At 39.5% G+C, this 18,671-nt stretch overlaps 1 protein-coding gene across 4 annotated transcripts in view; it reads right to left on the minus strand.

The window, feature by feature from the left end:
- Positions 1–16,171, minus strand: part of GPR155 (G protein-coupled receptor 155) — a 43,225-nt gene extending 27,054 nt beyond the window's left edge. The window contains exons 1-5 of one of the 4 annotated variants that reach the window (XM_021668980.2): positions 15,959–16,168; positions 12,795–12,900; positions 11,255–11,751; positions 2,552–2,951; positions 289–454 (exon numbers count right to left, since the gene is read on the minus strand). In XM_021668980.2, coding sequence (XP_021524655.2) covers positions 289–454; positions 2,552–2,951; positions 11,255–11,720 — 1,032 coding nt within the window. In that variant the 5' untranslated portion in view covers positions 11,721–11,751; positions 12,795–12,900; positions 15,959–16,168. Of the gene's footprint in view, positions 1–288; positions 455–2,551; positions 2,952–6,864; positions 6,899–11,254; positions 11,752–12,794; positions 12,901–15,958 lie in introns of those variants that run through there. The other 3 variants (XM_021668982.2, XM_021668981.2, XM_021668983.2) reach the window with 3 other exon arrangements.
- Positions 16,172–18,671: the final 2,500 nt, after the last annotated feature.

Genomic DNA, 18,671 nt, shown 5'->3' on the forward strand with positions numbered 1-18,671 from the left:
AGCCTCAAGTGATCTGCCCACCTCAGCCTCCCAAATGCTGGGCCTCATAAAAAACATTGCTTTCTATGTTTAGAGATTTAAAATGGGCTGGGCATGGTGGCTCATGCCTGTAATCCCAGCACTTTGGGAGGCCGAGGCAGAAGGTAGGAGTTTGAGACCAGCCTGAGGCAACACAGACCCCATTAATTCATTAATTATGAATTAATGAAAAATTTATTTTTTTAAATGAATTAAAAATTTTTTTTCTACTAAACACACAATCAAACTTAGAAAGTAGTATATACATACAATTTCTACTTCCATGTTGAACTGTGTTGCAAAGATAGCCACTCCTGGTGCTACAGGAAAGACACCGTACAGAAACGCATAATTTGATAAACTTGTATGGTTTACTACACTGTCGCCCTTGTCCAAGAGTTCCACCATTTCTCTGCACAGAAGTGGCAGCACCAGACTGAAGAAAAAAGAAAAACATCATTTACTTGATATCATAGCACGCTGGTACACAGTAGCAGACTGCTCCGGTGAATGTGGCATTAGGTTCTTCTCCTGCCCAGAAGGTATGTCTATTTGCATGCACATATTCTGGGCATGTCTACTTGGGCACATTTTGCTGAAAGAATCACGAATTCAACTTGGAGCCATTTAAAGGGTAACAATATTCTGGAAATATCTCACACATTAGGGATTAGGAGGGAAAAAAATTTTTTTTTGGTTCTACAAATAATTTTTTTCTTTTCTTTTTTTTTTTTTTTGCCAAACAATGGTAAAAGTTGCAATTCTAGCTACTTTCTTGCTTCCTCTATCGGTTTACTGAAATGTTCAAAGAAAGAAAGAAGGTTGACAATTTGAGTAAAAATTTCTTTCAAGAGGATTACTAAACTTTTTTCTTTCAAAGTATTCTAGAGAGAGAGAAACTCCTTTTTTGAAAAAAAAAAAAAATAAAACATGAACTTTATCATGAGTAGGGGTTGAAATGGTTCAGTTAATGGTAACAAGAGTGCTCAATAAGATTCTAAAATCCTGTAGAAAAACAGATATCTTCAAGTAGCTCTTCATCTTTGTAAATACCAAAAAATTTTAGCAAAGGGAACTAAAACAACTGAGATGGAGCAGAAAACTAGTGAAATGCAGACCTCTTGAAGAGTCAATTATTAAACAAATCCTTCAGGATTCCAAAGAAAGAGCGAATCCATAATAACTGAGAAAATGGGGCTCTCCTTTGAAATCAACAAGACCAAGATTGATAACAGTTTTACAGCAGCCCTAAACAGGCACTCTGGGATGGAGAAAAGAACTACTCTTATCTTTTTTAATTAAAAAATTTAAATATCTAATAAGTATCAAAGACATCCCCAAAATCTTTAAAATTAGAATATTTAAATTCTACTTATAAGCCAAAGTTGATAATACAATTATTGTTAAAATTATACTTATTGCTTCGGCAATACTAATACTTTGTTTCTGAAGAGCATTACATCACAATAAATAATTTTCAGTACTTATATTCATTTTTATTATTATAAAAATATAAATATGTTGCACTGGTCTCATGAATATAACTGTCCATACACAAGGGGAATTCCATAGTTAAGTATGCCTCAAGTACTTTGGGATAATCTTGCAGCAAAATTATGTCACCTGCACCATGAAGTAGAACTCCATGGCTAATGGACCAAGTAAGCTGAAAAACTACTAACTAAGAAGTTGAGGCCAGGTATGGTGGCTCATGCCTGTAACCCTACTACTTTGGGAGGCCAAGGCAGGCAGATTACCTGAGGTTAGGAGTTCGAGGCCAGCCTGGCCAACATAGTGAAACCGCATCTCTACTAAAAATACAAAAATCAGTCAGGTGTGGTGGCAGTCACCTGTAATCTCAGCTACTTGGAAGGCCGATTCAAGTGATTCAAGGAGAATCACTTGAATCTCTGAGGCGGAGGTTGCAGTGAGCCGAGATTGCACCACTGCACTCCAGCCTGAGCGACAAAGTAAGACTCCATCTCAAACAAAAAACAAAAAAGAAGTTGATAAGCATTTTTCATTTGGCAAGTCAGGATCATATGGCTGATAATCATCATTCACATTGACTTAGCTATGTTTAGAAAGTTTAGCCAACCTCAGAACTACAAAATACTTTTCCTAAATTCATGAAAAAAATTTATATTATAAATTATTGTTCTCATTATTACTAAGATGCTTTTGTCTTTAGAATCTTTATGGATCTGGAAAAGTCAGAAATGCTGCAAAATTTATTGGAAAATACTGTTAAACTGGGACATGAGGAGATACTGAGTAAACTTTACGTAAAAGCTGAAGGGAAACCCATTGCCTTTACCCTCTGACAATAAAATGTAAAGAATAAGCTACAGGGAATAAGGAAATGACTTTCCACAATACACCAATGTCACATTTTCCTTTAACTCACAACCACTCTACAAGGAGGGATTATTAATATTCAAAGGGGAAAATGGTTGCAGATCCATAACCCAAAGAATTGGCTAAATACGAATTCCGAAAAGCACAGTTCTCAAGTTAAATAAGTGATACTTACAGTTTAGCTGTGATGAGAAGAATTAGTACAACAAATGCTGACTTCTTCAGTCTCTTTATTTTTCCTACCATCGTGAGACCAAGATAAAATAGGGCTGATCCAGAAAAAGAATTTCCAAGTCCATCAAGAAAATTTTCTACATATACAGGCACCTTTCGATCAAGAATAAAATTGAAGGCGATGCCAATGAAGACCATAAATACTATTGGGTTCTGCAATACACGCAGGAGTCCGAGTCCCACAATTTTTACTTTATTTTGAGAAGCATTTTGAGTGTCTTTCCACTTTTGGATTTCACAGAAGATAAAGCCTATAGGGTTTAACATCATAAGAGATATTGGTGCCACCAAATAAATGTACTGGAGATATTCTGGATATGTAGTTTGATATAAAGCTTCAACTGCAAAACAAGAATATTGATTTTTAGATGATGACCACAGAAATACAGATATATCTTATGTATATAACATTTTCTGTACTTAATTATAGCAATGATAAATTAACAAAATTTTCAAAATGACCCAAATGGCCTATTTTTGAAAAGTACATTTTAGTAATAAAGCTGAAAAAAGAAAATGTAATAAATATCTTATAGCTTATAAAATGATAATCAAATTTAAACATTATTTTTAACCCTCACTAATTATTACTATCTAAGGGTTAAAATTGGTCTCCAAAATGGGCAGAATTATAGAATTTTCAGAAGAAACAATTCAAAATAAAAATCTAGGGACAAACTAGACATTTAAGTAGTATTAGCAAAAATGTGATTTTTGGTATCCATGGAGAGAGCAGTTTTACTGGAGTGATAAGAGACAGAAGTCAGATCAGAGAGGACTGAGGAGAGAGTTAGGAGATAAGGAAGGAGTACGGATGCGATGGAGCCCACGCCGTGTAAGAAAAGAAATGAAGATGGGAGATGGTTGAGGCCTCTAGGAATTAGGGGCAGTTGGAGGTACAGGAGTTCTGAGAAAATCAGACAATAGGCAACTCAGTTAAATGTATCCCAGGTGACTATGGGACTTGGTGGCTGAAACGGAGTAAAGGAAAACATCGCTGGAGACGAGGAGGTCAAGGAAATGACAGGGCAGAGAATTTCATGGTAGTTCACAAGATAATGGCAAAACTTGAGATAAAGATGACAGTACATGGGATATGAATGAGGGGGCAGGTGCAGAATGAGGTCAGCAGGTAATAGCAGAGAGAATGAGCAGTCTAGCTGGTGAGCGTGAACCTCAAAGTAATTTTTAACAACAGAGCAGAGGAATGGTCTAGCAATGGTCCACAGCAGCTGTGAGGATGCCAGTCCTGCCTTCCACTGCTTATGTGGTGTGCTAGCAATGGGAAAATGAACAACCTCCATTTGAGAGGGATGAAAAGGAATGAATGCTTTCAAAGAAGACCGGTAGAGATATCAAAGGAGTGGAGATAGAAAGGTGGATCTTAGTACGTTTGGGAGGGAAGTACGGTAGAGTCACATCAATGGACATTTAATTCAACAAATTCAACCAAACAGAAGCTTAATTTCCCCCAACCCCCATAGCATGTTTCTAAGTGCAAATGAATTATTTCAACTGCTGTTCGTCGAAGAACAATGCTAGCTAAAAAAATCTGGCTGTGTTAGACTTAGGAAAAATGGTACAATATAGACAAATTATGTGTGTTGTATTTGGTGGGCATTTTCTTTCTTTCTTTCTTTCTTTCTTTCTTTTTTGAGACTGAGTCTTGCTCTGTTGCCAGGCTGGAGTGCAGTGGCGCAATCTCAGCTCACTGCAACCTCCGCCTCCTGGGTTCAAGCAATTCTTCCGCCTCAGCCTCCCGAGTAGCTAGGACCACAGGCATGTGCCACCACGCCCAGCTCATTTTTATATTTTTAGTAGAGATGGAGTTACACCATGTTGGCCAGGATGGTCTCAATCTCTTCACCTCGTGATCTGCCCACCTAAGCCTCCCAAAGTGCTGGGATTACCAGCGTGAGCCACCATGCCCGGGCTTGGTGGGCATTTTCAAGAGTCTGAGTGTATATACAAGATGACTTTAGAACCTAACCACTGCAGAAGATTTTTTTTTTTTTTAATCTCATGAGGGAGGTAAGTGAATTCGATCAGACTTCTAGCAGTTTCCTGGAAGATGTGAGGGTTGGTGACCTAGTGTTGAGTTTATGAGAGCAACTTAGGGCCTTTTCAGTAAACAACCTGGTCTCTAGCACATTTTTGGCAATGGGTCCTGAAATTATACAATCTCATACAAACAAAGCCTGATTTATAATTGACTTGAAGTTGATAACAATGAAAAAGAACAGCCACAATTGCTCACAAGGAGAGAGGCAACCAGGTGAAAACATGTAAAAGATTAGGTTTCTCAATTTACACTAAGATAAAGTGACATAAGTAGGAAAATACATTTGTTTACTTATTCAGGATATAAAAGTTCAGTTAATGTCACGCACATGTCCCATTAAAGTTATATAAGTAGATTATATAACCTTTAGAAGTTCACCTTTTTCTTAAAAGCTAAAACCTATTTTTTAACAGATTCAATCCCCATTTTCTCAGCTAAGTAAATTTAGAGATCTATAATATCTCCAAAATAAAGCAGTGGTTAAAAAATATTTGATAACATAAAATTTTGTAAGTTATTTCCACTGATTTTCAAATTAGATATGCTAGTTATATAAGTTATTGGTTTTCTTTCAGGTTTCAGAAGGCTTCATCTTTTAAACAAAAAGCAGCACTTTTGATAACTATTTTTAGATAACTGTATTTCTGATTCTCTTGAGATATTTTACCTCAAGAGAAGGATGTTCATACCTGCCCACCACTCAACTTTTATAATAGAGCATATATTTTGGAAAAGTCTTGTGTTTTCATCTAAGTATAAGAATTTTTCCTAACCAGCCACAATAAGATGCATAACATGCTTCCTTTGACAACACAGTTTATACAGTTCTATGATCTACTTAAAGCCCCTATCTTAATGCCATTTTCCAGAAATTAACTTTCCTGGCACACTAGCATTTAATCACCACCATAGAAAGAACTTGACATTATTTTAAGAACTCAGTGCAAATTTAAGCAATAGTCTTTATATCTGGCCAATCACCACATTCTTTCTTCTTTTGAAGGATTTTCTCTTCTTGATTGCTACTACAATCATTAGTCAAAAATCTCAAAATTAGATTACTTCATGTGTTTACCAACCAACATTCTCTTGGACCTTCTTCATCCATTTTATTCACTGCTAACAGGACCATCTAAATCTAAACTTTTAAAAGGTAAGATTTTCTCACGGCTCTCACCGCCCACAGGAACAGCTACAAAACCTTTCTTTTAACATCCACAGTCCAGTCTCCACAATTGGGCCCTTACTTATCCACCCCATCCTTAACGCAAAGACTCCATCAGATAGTTTAATAACACAGTTATACCAGACAACCACCACATTAATAATGATTCGTTCTATATGCTGTTCATACCATCACCCTCTAACTTCTTAATCTCCTGTTTTACCTATTACTTAAGGCCTGTCTCTGGCGCTACATTTTCCACCAGGTCTTCTACCTATGTCATTAATCTCTCCTTCTCTGGCATGCTGTGGTACTTTATTTCATACTAGTTCCACATCAACACATTCTAAGTTCCTTGAAAGCATCATTTTAATAGCCCACAGTCCCTGGCATAATGCTGAGAAAATCTGAAAATACTTGCTGAATGGTATTAACGAACACATCAATGAATGTCAAGTTTCAGATGTAGTAAACGTATTTGCTAATACACAGCTCTTTACATAGAATTGTTGTCAATGAATCCATCTTTATATTCATTTTTAAACTTTATTTTTACTAATTTATTTTTAACTCACAAATATAAATTATATATTTATAATGTACATGTTTTGAAATATGTATACATTATGGAATGGCTAATCAAGCTAATTAAAATATATATCATCTCATGTATTTATTGTTTTTTCTGATGGGAACACAAAATCTACTCTCAGCAATTTTCAAGAAGTGTTGTTATTAACCATTGTCACCATGTTGTACAATAAATCTAACTGAAATTTTGTATCTTTTTTTAATGTTTTAAACATCATGAATATTTATAAAGCAGGTTATTATTAGGGTATTTTAAGTCAGCAGACCAAGTGTACAAAGGCAGAAGTGTATCCAGAGGGAACACATAAAAATTTGTGATTAAATAAATACATGTTAAATTACTAGAATAGGGTTCAACACGGGAATTTCAGTCTACTTCTGTCATTCATTTGCATAATTAACATTACATCTTTATCTATAAATTGGCATTACTTACTTTTTGCTATCAATCTGAAGACAGTTTTTCAAACCTGAAAAAATATACATGAAAGCTATATAGTATAGTAACTAAAATTAGATTTATAATCATTATATCAACTTTTAAGTTCTAATTAATTAATGCTTACAAATAAGGCTCTTGGAGGATGGGGGGAATCACATTATGAGGAGTTATTATATAGCTTTGAAGAACTAAGAGACAAAATTAGCCACCCACTGTGCTTCCTATTTTGATTCCTGAAGGGTTTCCATCCCTAGCATATAACACAAAGACCCAGACAAGATCATTCTATTATGTAATGGCATATAGTTAAATGCTTCATTTCCTTTCTGTTTACAGCTCAAGCACTAGAGCATAATTACGATTAGTCAGGGTACTTATGCTATCAGCATTGTTTGAAGAATAAATTATAGGACTTAACTATGCCCTATTAGTATCTTTTAATGACAGAGGCAGGGAACCATTCTAATATGCTGAAATCAACATTTTGCCATGGGAGATTCTTGGTTTCTTCTCATACTTGGATTTTAAAAAGTACTTTAGGAAACAATTGCTCTAAAACACAGTCAGCTCTTATTATTTTTTTTTAGAGACGGGTCTCACTGTCACCCAAGCTTAAGTACAGTAGCAATCATAGCTCACTGCAGCCTCAAACTCCTAGGATCAACAGATCCTCCTGCCTCAGCCTCCCAAGCAGCTGGGATACAGGCTTGCGCCACCACATCTGGCTAATTTTGCTGTTGTTCTTGTAGAGACAGGGATTCACTATGCTGTCCAGGATGGTCTCAAACTCCTAGACTCAAGGGATCGCTCCGCCGCAGCCTCCCAAAACGTTGGGATTACAGACATGAGCCACCATGGGGCCCAGCCTTCTTTTTTAGTTGCTATATGCACTATTCTGTTCCTTGAGTAAAAATATATCATTTTAATATAATTTCATTGACTGTTACAGTTGTCATAGTATGTAGCGAAAGAAAACGTGACTATCCTTTTTCTTTATTCATTAACTTATATGTCTTCTCCTTGCCAGCATTTCCTGTGTTAACTGCAAATTGGACAGATGAAGAACAAATGCAGTCGTAAAAAGGACATTTCTTGTGACCCATCAATGCTCATCTGTGAGCAAGAGAGTAGGAAGTCCTTGGAGAGGCCAGGAAACAAAAGAAAGAAAGGTCTTCTCTCTGGAGACAATATTCTTTCTCTGTTCACCAAGAACAAGGTCAGGAGGCAGATGGCACAGCAGCAGTAATACATTACCTCATCAGATACTCAGCCCTAATAGTTCTACACCACACCTTCCAATGTCTAGGTATATGAAAAAGCATTTGTCTAATATATTGTTTTTTAGCCAAGTTACTACAGCTTAATGTTATAAGAACTTTCATTACTGTGATTTAAAAAACAAAAACATAAAAACAAAAATTATACCTTGAAATCAACAAAAAACCATCAGGGAAATTTGGGCTGACACATGGCTAGAAACGTGATTATTACCAGATTCACTGATTTAATGTGGGACATAAGAAAAGCAGTGATAAAATGGCTGATTACATTTTTTATTTGGAAAGTCTGCCTCAATATGACAATAGATTAACTATTCTAATAGGTCTTTTTCCACTACTACTCATTTTATGGAATATTTTAGAGAAAGACCCTTTGATTCTTTCTGAAACTAGTATATTACAAGGCTGGGTGGGTTTTCTGAAGATTGAACTGACACATTATGTAACTGCATGGCACAAGAGAATGCCCTGGATTTGCAACCAGAAGACCTAGGTTTGGGTCTCAGTCACCTGCTAGTTGTGTGACCTGGGATAAAATAATTAAATCTCTGTAAGCCTGTTTCCTTATTTGAAAATGAGGATAATAATATCTGCCCTACTCAAATGAGATAAGTATATAAGAAAGTACTCTGTAAACTATACAGTTAGAAATGTTAGTTCTATTTCATTATCAGCTTACTAATCTATGAGAGCATGAAACTATATACTTCTATTTATGTCTAAAGTAAGATACGGCAGTATTTATCAGACATTTAAAACTATGGTACTGAGTCAGTTCTAAGGTCCTTATACCATAAATACCTTGACCTTATTAATTCTCCTGGGGAAATGGACAAACACGTTAACTTCTTGCTGTTTTCTTTCCAAACGTCTTTATTTCCTTTTAAAATTCAATAACCTTAAAAGAACACCTATCTAGTTTCTATTTGTAGCTCAATTATCTAAGAGCCTACTTTTCCCTCTCTCTTAAACCTCCAACTTCACTCACAGTTATTTAACTTCTTAGGTGTTTCTCTCTTTCTAGTAAGCAAGATAGAGGAAGGTCAAAAGTAGAGAGAAAGGTGAAAAGTATAGTTAACTAGAATCTTTTTGGTGCCACTAGTCAAATAAGTTGGAGTTTCAGGGGAGAGGATAAAACTACTAGATAAAAAACTTGGAAGTTAATGGTAGATTTCAATTGCATACTTCAATAGGCTCAAGTCTCTGCTCAGGAGACATATCATCAGAGAGGGCTTTACTGACCACCCTATCTCAAATAGCACCTCCTCATTCCTATCCCTCTACATGACTTTATTTTTATGGCCCTGTCACCACTAGCTGGCATGATTTTAATTTTATTATTCTCCCATTACAATGTAAATTTAATATGTGCAAGAGCACAGCTGTATTCCCAATGGTTAGCACAGCCACTGGTATGAAAAAAGCTCCCATGAGTGAATGAATGGATCAATGAATGAATATATCTATAATATTCAGGTCGTCATACTTGATACATGATCAAAAGATATATAACTTTAATTTAAAATATTAAAAAGTAGCTACTAGGTATACATTGTCTTAGTGACAGAGTGTTCTGAAATATAGAATGTTTCCTTTAAAGATATGTCAATATCCCAAACTGGTATGTTTACTGTTTCATCAGGAAAACATATACACATAGAAACATAAAATTAAGCTGCTAAAAGAGTTAGAAACATAAAAAGGGAGAAGTTAGAAAGGTAAAAAAGCTCTCACCATTTTTGTTCTTAAGAAATTAATTCCAACTAAAATACATTAAAATTTTGAACAACAAGCTCAAAAACAATTTTTTTTTTTTTTTAAATTTGAGACAGGGTCTCACTCTTGTCACCCAGGCTGGAGTGCAGTGGTGTGATATTGACTCACTGCAACCTCTACCTCTCAGGCTCAAGTGATCCTCCTGCCTCAGCCTCTTGGGTAGCTGGGACTACAGGCCAGTGCCACCATAGCTGACTAATTTGTTGTTGTTATTTTTTATAGAGACCATCTCGAACTTTATATAGATCTGATCTCGAACTCCTAGGCTCAAGTGATTCACCTGCCTCGGCCTCCCAAAGTGCTGGGATTATAGGTGTGAACCACTGCGTCTGACCCCAGAACAAAATATGTATTCTAAATGGTAAGAAAAATAAATTCCTTCCACAAACTCTTAATAATAACTATTTTTATACAGACATAAACTTTTTTTTAACATAATTTAAATCAGAATCAGATCCTTTCTAAAAACTAAGCTTCTTTTACATATGACTGGGAAGAAAAAAATACAATTAGATTATTAGGATATAACCATTTATTTTAGGTAGATGTTTAAAGGATCCTCAAACTCTGAAGTTCAGGAAAAACTATGATTCATACTAAGACATATTTCAGAAAAAAATGAAAAACTTTTTTTTTTTTTGAGACAGAGTCTCACTCTGTCGCCAGGTGCCAGGCTGGAGTGCAGTGGTGCAATCTTGGCTCACTGCAACCTCCGCCTCCCGGGTTCAAGCAATTCTCCTGCCTCAGCCTCCTGAGTAGCTGGGACTACAAGCACCCGCCATCATGCCCAGCTAATTTTTGTAATTTTAGTAGAGACAGGGTTTCACCATGTTGTCCAGGATGGTCTCAATCTCTTGACCTCGTGATCCGCCCACCTCGGCCTCCCAAAGTGTTGGGATTACAGGTGTGAGCCGCCGCACCCGGCCAAACTCTTTTTTTTATGAGATGGAGTTTCACTCTTGTTGCCCAGGGTGGAGTGCAATGGTGCCATCTCGGCTCACTGCAACCTCTGCCTCCAGGGTTCAAGTGATTCTCCTGCCTCAGCCTCCCAAGTAGGATGGGATTACAGGCATGCGCCACCACGCCCAGTCAATTTTTGTATTTTTAGTAGAGACGGGGTTTCTCCATGTTGGTCATGCTGGTCTCGAACTCCAGACCTCAGGTGATCCACCCACCTCAGCCTCCCAAAGTGCTGAAATTACAGGCATGAGCCACCATGCCCGGCCGAAAAACTTCTTAGATATAAGAGTAAAACTCTGTCACTAACAAATGCCTAAATAAATTAAAATTGAATTTATAAAACACTTGAAAAATAAAAAATAACTTACCTATAGGGTATCCCAATGCAAAGTCATTACTTTGTGTAGCAAAAATAGGGAAAAGTCCAGCTTTGCTAAATCTACTGTCAGGACTGGCAACCAATAAGGTTAATACACATACAATTAAAAATACAGAGGCTTTGGCAATTAAGATACTATATAGGAAGGACCAATCCACATTGGAAAAATTAAGTACAACCATGTTTTTGAATAATAAAGCCGGAAGTGCAAATCTGGAGACAAAATTTCCCAGTCCTTTGGCCTGTGTGGATGTTATGACATTGGCCCTTCCTGCTATGTAGCCACAAAGGACAATGCCAAAGCATTCTAGTAAGGCTGGAAAAAGCCTTGTAATTGACATTGAAGGTGGATCATTAGTGGAATTAAATCCATTGGTTACTGCTGTAGGCAAAGTCTTGGTCATATTGACTGCAATGGTTAAGTTCTCCGCAGCTAAATTAGAAAAAGAATTCATTTTCTCTCACCCTCCAACTCCAACCAGATCTCTGGAAAGAAAGGAAGAAAGATTCAGTATGGCCATCAATAAGAATTCTAGTTGAAAAAATACACTGGCCATTTAGTTATTAAATGGCCAAATAAATATATATACTTTCTTCAACTACCACCAGGGAAAAAACAATGGCAAAAAAAGTAGGGAGTTGCTAACAATAATCGCTTCACTCTCAAAGGTAGGTCAGCTCAAAATATTTATGTTGCTGTTCTATATTCAATATTAGACATAAGTAAAATAAGAACCACAAATATTAGAGCTTTAGTGGTGCCCTGTGGTTCTCGCCAGTGATGCTCTCCAACAATTGAGCTCCACCTGGTGGATAAGGGCATTGGGCTCACAGTCTCTGCTGAATGTCTCCCTGCATTTAAATTCTCTGGAAATTTCTGAAGTTCTCAAGGCTACATTGAGGAGTCACCCAGGGACCAGAAAGTCCTTTCCAGCCTGTGGTCATACTTGAGTATAGGATGGGAAGAAGAGTATATAGCAGAGCATCACTAATCAACTTTAAATCAATTAACTTTTTTTTTTTTTTTTTTTTTTTTAAAGACAGGGTCTTTCTTTGTTGCCCAGGCTAGAGTGCAGTGGCACAATCTTGGCTCAGTGCAACCTCTGCCTCCTGGGTTGAAGCAATCTGTGTGTCACCACCCCTGGCTAATTTTTCTACTTTTGTAGAGATGGGGTTTCACCATGTTGCCCAGGCTGTTCTTGAACCCCTGACCTCAGGTGATCTGCCTGCCTCAGCCTCCCACAGTGCTGGGATTACAGGCATGAGCCACTGTGCCCAACCTGAACCAATTAACTTTAACTTTTCTGTACATCACCTTCTTCACCTGTAAAATGGCAATAATAGTAATACCTACCACATGAGAACTTGAGATTATTCAACTGAAGTCTTTAATCACATCTGGAACAGTCATTACTTAACCAGAGTTAAATATAACTTTTGGTAGACTATGAGAGAGAAAAAATGACAACATCCCACCAATATACCTTTAGTTCCTTCTATACCAGCCATACACACTGGCCCCACAGTACCTTTGTGCCACAGGGACCTTGCACATACAGTTCACTCAAGTGTCATGGAAGCAGGAACTATGCATGTTTTTGCTCACTGTTGTGTGTCTAACATCTAGGGCAGTACCTGGCACACAAGAGACAGAAAAAAAATATTTTTAATGAATTAACTATAATAACTTACACTTAAATAAACCTTTTACCCTTTCATGGATCAATGTTCTCTTTCAGGCAGTATTTAGTTCATGGACAGAATTTTTTTTTCTGAATGATAAAGTGTTCTAAGTTTTTCACTATAGCAACAGAACCAATAACGCGTCTAAAGGTGTTCATAAAATGTTACAAAATACAAAATGTTTTGTAAAATGTTCTAAAGAGGTTCAGAAAATGCTAAAGCATGGAACAAATTATTTAAGCAAATAGTACAATAATTATCAGACTCCCTCTTGCTGCCAGGAACACAATGAACATGAGGTCTGGATAACTCTAAAACGAATCGGCTTTTTTAGTATCTTGAAATTAATATGATGACAACTGTCAATATCAAAGTGATTATTCTGGGTTTACCATCGAAAGTAGACATATATAAGGTAGAAAGTAAAAAGCTCATGCTTCTGGAAATTTACAATGCTCAGGTTAAGTTCTCAAACATCTACATCACATTAAAAAGACTTAGATGGTAGCCCAGAGATCACCAACAACTGACACCTGGTGGGGGTATAAGGGAATTTTCTCTGTCCTACCCTTGTATAAACTGAACCATTTAAAAACCTTATATTTAATCGCGATTAGGACAAGTATTTTTCTACTAGGATTAGATAGGAGTGGTCAATATACTACATGAAACCTGCAACACTCACATCCTTGAAGTTTACCAAACAAGCGTCAAATTATATCCTGGGAAAGCTACCGGTTGGTACAAACACCAATACTTGAAGTAAAGAGCTGGTATACAATTAAACAAAGGCGTTAAACATTTGGAGCCGTTAAGAAAGTGTGTACTTGGAAACGCAGTGCTAAAGAAGAAGGTAATAGGTTAGTCCAGGCTTTTGTCCACTTTTAAAAGTGCCTGGAGTATTAATAACTCATTCTGCTTACATGTCCTTATTTGTACCACACAAGAATGTCAATGCATTCCAATAATTTTTCTAACCAACAATTTTAACTAAACTAGTAGAAGTTCAGTGGAGAGTCAGACAGATTCTGGGCTTTATGGCTTATCAACTCCTAAGTTACTTAGCCTTTCTGAACCTTCGTTTCCTCAACTGTAAAATGAGTAAAAACTTCCTTAGAGGGGCCGGGCATAGCAGCTCACACCTGTAATCCCAGCATTTTGGGAGGCCCAGGCAGGTGGATTGTGTAAGCCCAGGAGTTTGAGACCAGCCTGGCTAACATGGCGAAACCCCAGTCTCTACAAAAAATTAGCTGAGCATAGTCTTGTGTGCCTGTTGTCCCAGCTACCCGGGAGGCTGAGGTGGGAGGATCACCTGAGCCTAGGAGGTCTCTGCAGTGAGCCATGATCACGCCACTGCACTCCAGCCTGAGTAAGACCCTGTGTCAAACAAACAAAGACCTTCTTAGAGGGATATTGTGTGGATAGAATATTTTATACTTTTGAAGTAGGCCTTCAAGAAATGGCAGCAATTGCATTAGGAACTGTTGTCTTACTACTAATAATGATAAAAAAAGCAAACATGTTAGTTCCTCAAACATACCAGGTAAAAGATCCACCAACTAAAAAAAGAGAGATGGGATGCATCATAAATTCATCAGTTTTTGCTTTATACCAAACAATTAAGCCAAGCTGAATTTAATTTGGTTTGACTGTAAATGGTTAACAGTGAAGGCAGCGCTTTTCATTTTTCTCAGGGTGATGGTCGAATAGTTGTAGCAATGTCCAGGTTTAACTTTCAGTTCGTTGAAAACGTAAAAAAAAAAAAAGTAATCTGCCCCTCCCCATGAAGTTTCTTTTAATGTTTTTCAGTATTATAAAAGAAATACCTGCTGAGGGAAAGTCAAAATAATCAAAACGACTTAAACAGTTTCATCTCATCCTCATCTTTTTTAAACGGGAAGATAATATGCTTTCTAAAGCATATTTTAAAATGAACAGGAACCAGAGCAAAGGAAGTTTAAAAAAAATTACATCTAGCCTTTTCATCTATAAAAACAAAGCTTGTTACAGAACAAACACGTTCACAATAAAAGACCACTCGCTGAGGCAAATGCTGCGGTACTTACAGACTGCTTCTGGCCACGTCATATTTGGCTTAGATCACATAAATGAACCACTGATATCGTAAATACCTGCTATTAAGTGAAAATGGGGGGCGGGGGGAAGGAGAGGGTTGACCAACTTCATAGAGAAAGCTTGAAACTCTCAGGCTATTTCTCAAACAGCCAATATCCTTTATCCCGTGGGATAAGTGTAATACAGTGTGGTACTATTAAAGCACTCTTCAACATCAACAGTCACACCATTCACCCACTCCCACCTACTTGCAGGGGACCAAATGTCCTCCCTAGAGACCCAGTGTAGGGAAGGCTGAGCACTGCCTCCTTCCCTCGTCTGCAGAGACAGACTGTGGCCCTCCAAGATGAGGGGCGCAAAGAGTTCCTAACCAAACAGGCTGCTCGGAGAACAGCTGCCAGCCAACGCCTGGGAAGGCAGCAGTGGAAGTGAAAAGGCAGCCAGGGGTCTGTGCTTCGGGTACGAAAAAGGTGGTCGCTCGTCTTCCCAGAGCATGGGAACCACGTCATGGTAACTAGCATAGTCCAAAAATGGGTAAGGGAGAAAATTTGGCGCAATGCTCTAGGTGCCTGGGAAGAAGACTTCAGGAGGGCGAGATACCAAGGGTACCTTTGGGATAAAGGGAAGAGTCTAAGAATGACAGGGTTGATGCCCAGGCAGTGAGGAGCTTTCCAAACTAGGGATGGCAGTTCTATCTCCGGAGGGGACGAGACACCCCTTCCCCCGCGTGAGACTTCCCGGGTGATCTCACACATTCCAAAGGCAGGCGCTGCGGAGCACAGACAGCAGGTCCAGACAACGGGCCGCGGGGCCGGGACGCAGAGGGTCGGCGGCTGCCCACATGCCCAGGCCCGAGGGGCGGGGTAGGGGTACCCCGTGCCCGCCAAGACAGAGACAGGACCCAGCAGATCCGCGCTCCAGGAGCCCATCTCACCTGCTTCGTCTGCAACCTTGGGGTCAGGAGGAGAAGGTAGCTGGTGCTCGCGGAGAGACAAGCAGGGAGGAGACCACTTGTCATCTCCCGCCCCCAGCCCTCTTCGCCGAGCGCAGCCGGATGCCGGGTGCCGGCTGCCAGGTGCAGCAGCTCAGGCACGTTCTGATAAAATGAGGTGGGGTTAGCCGCTGCGGCCCTGTCAGCTCAGCACCTCGCCGGACGCGAGGCCCCGCCCCCGCCCGCCCTCAGGGCCCGCCCCCAGCCCCGAACCTCACGCCAGACGGGTCCCGCCCCGCCCCAAGTCCCGCCCACAGCCCGGAACCTTGAGGCCAGAGTCCCCGTCCCGCCCTCAAGCTCCACCCACAGCCTAGGGCCTTGGGACCACAAGTTCCCAACTCCGCCTTCAGTCCCCGCCCCCACCTCCCGCCCCTCCGGCTGGGAGCCGCCCAGCTGCGATACTCCGGGGCGGGACTTCCGGCCTCCTGGCTCCCACGAAATGGCAGCCGCCGTGGGGATGTCCAGTCTCTTTTTCCCTCTCCCTAAGTTCAGACGCAGAGCGGGTTTGTCTTTCCGCTTAACCCCAACCCTTTGTGATTTGCCAGTTTCGTTCCTAGTTAGCCCAGAACTTTTTATAGCATAGAGTTTTAAAGCAAGGACTTAGAATCAGACTTGGGTCAAAATCCAGCCTTCCACCCTCACCGAGGAAGAGTGACCTTGACCTTCCTAAATCAAGACATTAAAATGTAAACCCTTAGTCCTAGGCTTGCTTTAGAATCAGGGCCCTGTCCGTGACTGCTGCTATTCCATTGCGGGGGCAGGGGTGGGGAATTAGATGCATATCCTTTCAGTATACTGAAAGGAAACTGGTTGTATTGATGGAAAACTTCCAAAGCTTCTTAAAATAAAGGTATTGAAACTATCCTCACAGGATTTATAAGAATTCTGGACAAATATAATTAAGCATTAATTAGGCTACCCTTTGACCCACTTCCTTGTACCCGAAAGTCACGTAGCGCTAGATAGCACATTTGCATCCCCGTTGTTCCTATAGTTAGGATTTCTGACGTTAGAGTCATAAGGCTTTTAAGAATTGCTTAAGATGTTTTTCAGACCCCAAATTCCAGCGAAACAGCTGACGCCAACCAGCTTGAAGACCCCTCCCCGTGCTCCCACCGCCGTCCAGCAGAAGAAGGTAATCAGCATGAGTCTTAATCTCCGTGTCCCAGGACTTCCCCCAGCACTCTTCGACGAATTAACTAATGATCTCCACACTTCAGACCACTCAAAAACCCTTAAGAACCTGAGCCTCAAAGTCCTCCTGGAGACAGATTTGAGGTTTCCGCCCATCTGTGTTTAATTAAACCTCTTTCTCTTCTGCAGCCTGGTGTCCCAGTGTATTAACTTGTCATGGGCATCAGACAACAAACCTATATAGTTACAGTATGCTAAATATAGTGCTCCACTTTGAAACCTGAATAAATCCTGCAACTGAGTTAGCCTTTTGAAATAAAAATTATTTTAAATTTAAAAATATTTATGGCCGGGCGCGGTGGCTCAAGCCTGTAATCCCAGCACTTTGGGAGGCCGAGGCGGGTGGATCACGAGGTCAAGAGATCGAGACCATCCTGGTCAACATGGTGAAACCCCGTCTCTACTAATACAAAAAATTAGCTGGGCACGGTGGCGCGTGCCTGTAATCCCAGCTACTCAGGAGGCTGAGGCAGGAGAATTGCCTGAATCCAGGAGGCGGAGATTGCGGTGAGCCGAGATCGCGCCATTGCGCTCCAGCCTGGGAAACAAGAGCGAAACTCCGTCTCAAAAAAAAAAAAAAAAAAAAAAAAAAAAAATTTATATCTGATCCCACTTAAGATATCCACAGCATTTGTCCTTTAAAACCTTTTATCTTTCTTTCTATCTTAAACATTTCTCTGTATGACAATTTCAGTGTCTTCCTGTCATCTCGGCCATCTTAGTGGAAAGATACAAAATTGTGTGGCTTACTAAGAAAAATTACAGTAAGCTAAGGGTAGGTTAAAGGATCTGTAACTTAGCAGGAGAAAATGAGCAGAAATTGAAACTATGAAAAGGCGTGCATTCCTGCTCTGGTTCTCTTTGCTTCTCTGTTCTCTATCTTCTATGCTCACTTTAACTGCCTTCTTTGTTTCCCTTGAACCTGACTACTAACCAAAAAAAAATTTGAGTATCTCAATTAGCTCAAGGCTAAAAGGATTTTTGTTTAGAAACTATGAAGATTAATTCAATTAAATAAATACTTATTGAGCATTGATTATTAGGGGAATACTGGAAGAGAGGCCTGGAAAGGTAAGTTACGGTAAACCTGTAGGAGGTTCCTTGGGTTAGTCTTAGAGTTTGAACCTTATCCTTTGGCCACAGTAAAACACTTAACCTTGGCCGGGCGTGGTGGTTCACACCTATAATCCCAGCACTTTGGGAGGCCAAGGTGGGTGGATCACAAGGTTGAGAGATTGAGACCATCCTGGTCAACATGGTGAAACCCTGTCTCTACTAAAAATACAAAAAAAAAAAAAAAAAATTAGCTGGGCATGGTGGCACATGTCTGTAGTCCCACCTGCTCGGGAGGCTGAGGCAGGAGAATTGCTTGAACCCAGGAGGCGGAGGTTGTGATGAGCCGAGATGGAGCCATTGTACTCCAGCCTGGGCAACAAGAGTGAAACTCCATCTCAAAAAAAAA

This window comes from Aotus nancymaae, unplaced genomic scaffold (assembly GCF_030222135.1).
Source record: "Aotus nancymaae isolate 86718 unplaced genomic scaffold, 86718_ANA_hifiasm-v0.15.2.pri h1tg000008l, whole genome shotgun sequence".
NCBI lineage: Eukaryota > Metazoa > Chordata > Mammalia > Primates > Aotidae > Aotus > Aotus nancymaae.